The sequence below is a fragment of the Pollachius pollachius genome, assembly GCF_949987615.1.
Source record: "Pollachius pollachius genome assembly, chromosome: 16".
Lineage (NCBI taxonomy): Eukaryota > Metazoa > Chordata > Actinopteri > Gadiformes > Gadidae > Pollachius > Pollachius pollachius.
In genome coordinates, this window is record NC_136949.1 from 8,793,165 (window position 1) to 8,801,672 (window position 8,508).

Here is an 8,508-nt window from a genome sequence, read left to right on the forward strand (position 1 = left end):
ACCGCGTACTGGAGAAATACAGCGGATGGGTAGGTCATCAAAGTGCTTCATCGTAAAAAGAAGGAGGATTAATCACCAAGCATATAAAGGCTTTAACTAAATGTTGGAAACAGAGCAACCATGGGGAGCGGTTAAAATCACTCAGTCCAGGTGGTCATGGCATGTTTAAAACTGCTTACTGGAAGTCCCAATTTTATCTTTGTTTTTTTTCTGAGACAGAGCAGACGTACTCCATTTAATCTGAATCACCGATAATCCATTGAGGTGACTGATATGCCGATTCATTAGGCATATTATTTTAAATCGATGGACAAAATATTAAGAACAATATATAAAGTTAAGGTGTTTTAAATGTTTGAGTTTGGCTAATATTGTATGTCCTTTTCAATTACAGGTTTATAACTAGGCCTATATACACTTCTCTAAACATTAACAAATAGTAAACAAACTGAAAAGAAACCAAGCTGTCAATACACTGAGCAGGTGTCATAGCAGAAACAGCCTTCATAGAACTATACAGCAATCTTTTTCACATGCCTTAAGTGACTTTATTTTTAATCTGCCTTGTTTCATTTAATTTTTACAGCGAGTTCAAATAAAATGTAAAAAATAATGCGATCAACCGTCTGACACTGATACATTTTCCTTGACCTAGAATTCCGTCTCAAAAAACAATATTCACATGCACGGTAACCAGCACAATGTTTACGTGAGGTCTAACACCTTTATACTTTATTATAAAATCTGGAATATTCCAGTGGTATTCCGGTTGACTATTCCAGTGACAGCACAAACGGAAACACGCGCTTGTGTAGTGAATCGATCAGGGAAATTGTCCTATGGCATCTTATCCGGTGGATATTTAACACTGGTGTCTGGCTATTCTCTTAAAACTTGTGTGTTTATGTGCCTGTTGTGCTTTGAGTATTTACACTTCAATGAAACGTGAAATAACACTTTTGTATATATTATGAGTGGGAGAGATGGGTTCCAGAATACTCTTTGAGGTTGTTCTTACTGTAAATATGCGTGTGCATGTGCGTGTGTGTTTAAAGACAAATAAAGTGTAAGAGTGAAGAATTTACAGAAAAATATTAGGGTAAGAAGAGTAATTATGTATAAAAGAAGTCTATTTTCTCTAAGGTCAGGAAAATGCCACAATATGACTTGGTTTGGTAATGTCTGTGTTGGCATATAGAAAAGTTATTAAATTGCCTTGATGGTATAAGACAGTAACCAAAGTATACACTTTAGTTATAGTTCCACCTTGTGGCTAGTCAGTGTAAATGTTGAGTATAACTCCCTACCTTTAGCCTTGATAAATGCCAAATCTATATCGTCTAGTGATACGTTAACCAAGTATTCGCAAGGTTAAAAGCACATGAGAATGATGCCACAATGACCATGTTATGTTAACGTGGCATACATTAAACCAGAGAGAGGGAAATACAGAGAGACAAAGCCAGAGTGAGCCAGAGACAGAGATACCTGCTATCGGTCTATGTGGCAGCTTCTCCAGGTTCCTGATGGCCTCGCGTTGCTTCTTGGTCCGTTCTCCAGATCAGTGTGTAACTGGCACCACCATGGAGCATGCCAGCTGGGCCTGAAGCATCTCATAGCTCGTTTCTGCCCTGGGTGGACCCTTCAGGTATGGCCGTTCAAAACATTTGTATTTCTTATGAATCATAACATAAAGAATTCTCAGCTTGTAGGGAAACATATGAAGCATAACATTTTAAGAGGTCTCAGCAATAAAAGGCGATACTGTAACAGGTTAAGTGCCTGTCTACGACAGCTCTAGATCTACTTTAAGAGGGGCTTCAATAGAGAGCACTACGAATGATGGCCTATGCATTATATGTGGCTAAAGCTAATACAATGTGTGTGGTGTTTGTCAATGTTTTTCTTTCATTAGTCTATCCTATTCACATACTTTGCATTGCTCTTTCCATGGTTTCCTTCTACAAAACATGTTTGCGTTGTTTGTTGTTTTGCCAGTTAGGAGAGGGACACATAACTAATGTGGATGAATCAACAATTCATTTATGTACATGTAAACATAAAAATTATCCAGACGCTAGCATTTGCATAGAATAAATCCATATCTTTAGAAGCCTCAACTCACATAACCAACATAAAAAATATAAAAAAATAAAATACAGCCATATACAATCTGACATCATTAAAGCACTGCTTCAATAACAATATTACATGTTTCATTCAAACCGTAAGCCGCACACAACATAAAACCAAACAAAAATTTGCATGGCAGGAAAGAAGATCCCATTATAAAAACAACTTTCTCCAGACATTGAGTGAATCGAACAATAAGCCAACATTCAAACTTTCCTTACAAAACAAAAGTACCTTGTTAAAAGACACACCTCATAAACATGGTTGGTGGGGGACATCTGTATCTGTGTCTGTGTCTAATGTCTGTGTGCTGCTGTGACCGTTTGATGATCATCTAAAATCAGTAGTAAGATAATAACCATTTCACAAGTTTAGAGGTGGAGGCGCCCCCGACTCCGTCTGCTTGGCTGAATGACCTAAAATAAATATTAAAAAGTATCTTGTAAGAAAACACTAGCCACAACAACAAAATACGCACTCTATGATGAGCATACCTTTGCTAAAATGGTAGAACTACTGTGACTAGTAAGCACATTTACCACATTAGCAAAAGCTAATTAAAAAGACATGTTCATAACGTTCCTCTTTTTAAGGAATGTTTTAGTGTCATTTTGTCCTACTTGAAGCATGAGGAGGGGGAGGAGGAAGCACAAACTCGTGGGAACTCACCCGAGGGGATTCTGGGCTGCCGAAAGGCGAGCTCTCCATTGAGTTCTCTTTGTCGGAGGAGGTGTTGTGGAGGTGGTGGGCAAACTTCTTCCTCAGCGCCTCGGCGATGAGGGAGGCAGGGTCGCTGGGCAAGGCGAGGCTTTTACCTCCGCTGCGTCTGGGTTTCACCGGCCTACCTCCTGGGGACCTGGGAGCACACCAGAGGGAGAAATATTCAATCAGCCGGTGAAACTCTTCATGGCATGAGATGTTCATAAATTAATTTAAACAATAGAATGCCTCTAAAAATATATTTTCCTGTGTATGTGTGAGTATACGTGTGAGGTATACTCTCCATAAAGTTCCCTCAAGTGCAAATTAAAAATCTATATTTTCCTTATCCCAAATACAATGTAATCAATAGCTATTAAAAGGCTTGCCAACGTTGCCTTGCAATCTCCATCCTCTATCGATGACCCGGCTTACCTCTTCACAGAGCGCAACGTAACACTGTTCAGGTCCTTAAGGACATCTAGCATGGAGGGCATGGACTTGGCTGAGACAGAGCCCAGGGCCGGGTTGTTCCCCTGGGCGTTGTTAGCCTGTCTGCGCTGTCGGATCAGGTGCGACAGAGGCAGCGTCTCATCGGGAGCCCCGGGCCCAGACGAGGGGGGAAGAGGCGGTGGTGGTGGCGGTGGAGGAGGAGGAGGAGGAGGAGCAGATCGAGGTGTGGAGGTAAGTTGAGGAGACAACGAATGTGTACCGAGCAGAGTCTGGCCCGGCGTCAAACCTGTGTTGCAACATAGATGAGAGATTGAGGGAAAACGGATGGGCGGTAATGATAGAGAAAAAGGAACACAAAAACACGCACACTTGTCAACGACACGATACAACTGAAAGTGAGAGCAGCAGGATAAGAGATGAGAGAGAAAGATGATAACCTAGCCAAACTACACATTGTTCCCAAAAAAGAGCACATAAACAATCATGGGTTGTGTCTGGGATGTCTCAGATTATATCCGATGTGAAAAGGTGTATATTTGTTTGGCTGTACTCAAACCTTGTGGCGCGGTGACAATGATCGCTATCTGGGCTCGTAGTTTCAGGAGCTCATCCTCCAGGAATGTGATTTTCCTCAGGGCCTCCGGGTCACTGTTCTGCCCCAGCAATGGAGCTCTGCTATGGGCTCGGCTCGGCAGCCGCACTGGTCTTCCATCCATGTCCCGATGGACAACACTTTGATTTGACGGAGGCAACCGGTTTCTAATTTTTTTTTATAAATTAAAATCAATAAAATATAAACAACTTGACTCAGGCAATTATAATCATCATCATTATTATTAAAAACCTGCTTTGTTTGTAGTAGTATGGTGAGGTAAATTCACTGTTGTCACAAATGCATATTATTTGTGGGCATGTATTGCACTCACCTGATCTGGGTCAAGCTGTCGCCCTCATCCTCAGCCAGCCACAACACATCCGCAAATGAAGGTATGGCGTGTGTGTCCATTGTAACATCAACATAGCCATGAGACCGGTAAGTGTGCAGAGGGATCTGATAAAGAAACAGTCAATCAATAATCAGAAGAAAATACAATACATTTTTGTAACGCATCGGACCAAAACAAAGTCTGCAGCGTTGTTTGGTTCGGTTCTCGTTTGAGTTGTTTTCCCTATTTACTGAACACAAATATAGCATCAAATGTATTACACTATGTGGCATTGTATACCTGGAAGTGGACCCTGGGTGTAGGTGTCATGGGAATATTGGTCCCAATCATACGGACAATGCTTCGATACTGTCCACACAGCTCACTGTCCCACCCTGGCACCAACTAAGCAGTAGGGGTATGAGCAAGGAGGTTGAAAAAGCAATGTCGTTTAAAAACATTTACACAACAAACAATGTACATATATGACAACTCACCATTTCTTGGGGGAATCCGAAATACTCCAATACGGTGCGGAGCAAATCCAAAACATCCTCTAGAACCGACATTGGAAGAGCTTGCTGCGGACTGCAATGAAGTGCCCTTTTATTTCTGCTGACTAGGAAGCGCAGTTGTAAATAAGCCAGCGGTTAACACAGAATGAAGGTTAAAGTCAAGTCATATGCTTTGCACCTGGAAAGCGAAGGTACAAAACAGGTCAGACTAATTAGAGTGTGTTGTTGGCAATTACACCACAGTACTCAACAATTCAAGGACAGATCTTCTATAAACATGTAACCTTGCTTTCTTTATATTGGCTCCGGTCCGGATGCTTTATTGAAAAGGATGATAAGCGAGATTGGAAATATGAAATAAACAACATGCAGCGAACATGTAATTCGACGAAAACTTACTGTTAAGATTCGCTCATCTAATCGAATTGTTTGCTTAAAAATGTTTTTATGATAAATACAAGGCGTGGGCCATCCGCATCTCAGCAAACAGGATAGTTCCCTTTAGCAGCTCGTGCCAGGAGATCGGCGTCCAAGTCAAATAAAGCTCTAGCAGTAAACCGTGCTCTGATTGGCCGTCTAAAACCCCACCCATATTTGACCAATGGGAGCGAGGGACTCTACGACACGAGCAGTTGGGGTTCTACCAATGGCACGGCGGTAAAGCTCCATGCAACGAATTTTGTATTTTGGTCCGCACGAGCCATTCAAGCCAGTAGTGAAGTGACAAACCAACGGTACACAAATACGTAGTTTGCAATCCTTGGTCGAGTATTGTGCTTAACGTTTCTTAATGTTTTTATAATCCCTATCTAAATATCTATGTCTGTGACAGGTGTTAGTCAACTATCATTTGATCACGAGCGCCGCTAACGTTAGCTTGACTACTAGCTTAGCTAAACGCTAGCCTGTTTCGGTAGATATGTCACAACAATACACTGAAGTTTATGTGAATATATGTGTTGGCCTACAGTGTCAGCGCTCCAGGGTCATATCGTGACCTACCGTGACATGTTTTTCAGTATCGTGTTGCTTTTTTATCCGTTGTCAATCTGTTGTAAATGTAGTGTTTTGATGACTCGTGTGTTTTCCAGCTGACCACGATGAACGACGCGCTGTCCGTAGTGGGTCAGCTGCGGGACCTGGCCTCCGAGCCGCAGAACCGAGAGGCCATCGTCCAGGACCAGGGCTGCCTGCCCGGCCTGGTTCTGTTCCTGGACGTGCAGGACGAGGATGTGTTATTCGCAGCCCTGCAGGTGAGGCCGTAGTAAATTGGTAGTCCGACCGTAGACTGAAAGACTGGACTACTAAAGCGGTCGACGTCCAAAACAACAACAAAACACATGGCTGGGTAACACTTTACAATAAGGGTATAATTATTATCCGTTAAATAACAATAGTAAATGCAGTTATAAGCATGAAATCATGGTGTATTAATTTGCTTATGGTGTATGAGGCCTATTAAATAATGTATAAATGAATGCCTTAGTTAACACAAACGTCTTACTTATGGTTAGTTAATGCTTATTACTGCATTTACTAATGTTAATCAATGGTTAATTATTAAACTCTCATTGTAAAGTGTTCCCATTTCTGTTTTATATTTTCACAATGTTGTCTATGTGCGATTCATTAACGTGAGACACACACAACTAATGCCAAACCATACCAATCCAGCTCAGTGAGATCTAGTTTCCATTGTTCTTCCATGCTACTTCTATTTTGTTATCTAGTCTGTAGTAGGTGTTAGTCTGTAATAAACGGTGGTTCTTCCCCTATCCCTTCTATGGTCAGACTCTGCGCTACCTGGCGGAGCTGCCCTGTAACATCCCCATCATGAGCAACGAGCTGGGCATGATGGTGAGCCTGGAGAACCTGATGGAGAGGTAAGGACCACTCCCTGGGTCTCCCGCACCCTCGTCTTGCACACCCCACTTTAGATAAACATTTTCCATGTGTGTGATGAGATATTGAGTTGTCTGATTTGTATATTTAAGTAAAGATCTTTGTTGGGGATATTTTCTTAATTTATAGATGTTTTTGGATTAATCTGTTGCTAATGTGTCCTTACTTTGCTTACTTTGGCTGAACGGAGCCACATCTGCATTTCAAATAATTGGCAGCAGTTGTTGATTACCGTTTATCAAACCATTGTTTGGTTGCCTAATCAAATGTAACAATCTTGGAAGATTCAGGGTGGAGAGAGGCTTGGTTATATAGAAATATAATTATTACCAAGATGCAAGTTACTCGAGGTGAACGATCACTAACTGGATTCCACAAACCACAAATTGAACCATGCGCGTTCCTCCTCGAAGGGCGGGTTTGTCTGGTGAAGTCCTGTCCCTGGCCAAAGAGGTGCACGGCATCCTGAGCGCACCTGTGATCCGCACACCAGAAAGGGAGAGGAGGAAGAAGCCCCAGTTCTTCATTAACGCCACCAACAAGAAGGCCAAGTCTGTTACCCTGCACATCCAGGGACTGGACAGCACTGTGAGTACATCAGACTCTCAGCCTGCTGATCCCTTTGGGCTGGATGATATTTTAAGAGACCGTTCAAATAAAACTCGGTGTATTATGTAACTTCTCGAATTAGAATGAGATGTACTTCATCGATCACAGACTGGAGACATAGGATATCATTTGTGTAATTGTAGAATATGATTTTTTTTTTCTTTCTGAAAACATGAACTGTCTTAATGTCCAAGTGAATCACTATTCCCCCCGGTTGATCCTTTTAGGACCAGCGCGGCTTGTGTGAAGAGGCTCTTCTCAAGGTCAAAGGAGTGATTAGTTTCACCTTCCAGATGGCCTCAAAGCGATGCACTGTCCGAATCCGCTCAGATCTGGCAACCGAGGTATGGCAGCATCAACACATTTTTAATCAAATTTAAGTGTACTGCATTGGTTGGTATTAAAGGGAAATACCAATCCCAAAGCCAATTTGAATTCATCTTAAAGGCATAAAATCGAATTTATTTTGCAGACGCTTTTGTCCAATGTGATTTTAGTCAATTTAGATAACGTCTTTAAATAGCGAACTAGAATTGGATTACGCTATTACATCTTTCTCCTTCTCTTCCCTAACAGAGTCTTGCGTCAGCCATCGCCGAAACCAAGGTTCTGTCAGCCAAACAGGTGGTCAGGAACGAGGCCGGGGAAGAGGTGAGTTTTTATGTGTTTTTTTGAATAAAAAAAGATTCCCGGGACACGAGACCTATAAATAACAGAGCTGAATTGAGACATGTTCTCCCCTCTCTTCCCGGGCAGGTCCTCCTCGCCCTGAACCCGTCGGGAGTGGAGGTGCAGCAGAACAGTGCCCTGCCGGACTACCTGCCCGAGGAGGAGGAGAGCCCGGAGAAGGACCTGGGCCGCGCCGTCTCCCGTCCCGCGGCACAGCAGGACGGCAGCGGCAGCTGGATCAACGCAGCCGCCAGCTTCCTCTCAAAGAACTTCTACTGGTGAAACCAGAGAGCCGCTCAGAGCTGCTGCTGCTCCGCTCCGAAGAACAGGCCGCGGCGCCGGCTGTCGGAGCGTGACTATCTCCTGGAGAAACGATGGGTGGTTTCTCTGATTCTTTGAGAAAGATTGGTTGGTTGCATCATCACTGCAGTTCCGTGGTGTTGCACATTGCTGGTTTGTTTCATGTCATTTGTAAATATAGATTTTCTTTCTTCCTGCCTTTTTTTTTATATCTTGTTTTATATGTTTACATTCCCCCATTACTTTGTCTGAATAGATGTCTTTGTACTGTTTTTTTTCGGAAAATACATTTGTAGTATGTC

General features: G+C 42.5%; 2 protein-coding genes across 3 annotated transcripts; one reads left to right on the forward strand and one right to left on the reverse strand.

Annotated features, from left to right (window-relative positions):
* Positions 1-2,021: 2,021 nt before the first annotated feature.
* On the reverse strand, positions 2,022-5,238 carry mtfr2 (mitochondrial fission regulator 2). 2 transcript variants are annotated; one of them, XM_079753229.1, is made up of 8 exons: positions 5,126-5,238; positions 4,709-4,830; positions 4,512-4,616; positions 4,212-4,336; positions 3,842-4,044; positions 3,268-3,571; positions 2,803-2,989; positions 2,022-2,549 (listed from the first exon to the last, which is right to left on the reverse strand). In XM_079753229.1, the coding sequence occupies exons 2-8, from the start codon at positions 4,778-4,780 to the stop codon at positions 2,505-2,507; spliced, it is 1,041 nt and encodes a 346-aa protein (XP_079609355.1). In that variant the 5' UTR covers positions 4,781-4,830; positions 5,126-5,238; the 3' UTR covers positions 2,022-2,504. The 2 variants fall into 2 exon arrangements, with proteins under 2 accessions (XP_079609355.1, XP_079609356.1); XM_079753230.1 differs by having other exon boundaries at positions 4,709-4,799; positions 5,126-5,234.
* Positions 5,239-5,407: 169 nt separating this feature from the next.
* armc1l (armadillo repeat containing 1, like) lies at positions 5,408-8,473 on the forward strand. Its single transcript, XM_079753873.1, has 7 exons — positions 5,408-5,460; positions 5,818-5,979; positions 6,518-6,609; positions 7,042-7,216; positions 7,465-7,581; positions 7,814-7,888; positions 7,994-8,473. The coding sequence occupies exons 2-7, from the start codon at positions 5,827-5,829 to the stop codon at positions 8,186-8,188; spliced, it is 807 nt and encodes a 268-aa protein (XP_079609999.1). The 5' UTR covers positions 5,408-5,460; positions 5,818-5,826; the 3' UTR covers positions 8,189-8,473.
* Positions 8,474-8,508: the final 35 nt, after the last annotated feature.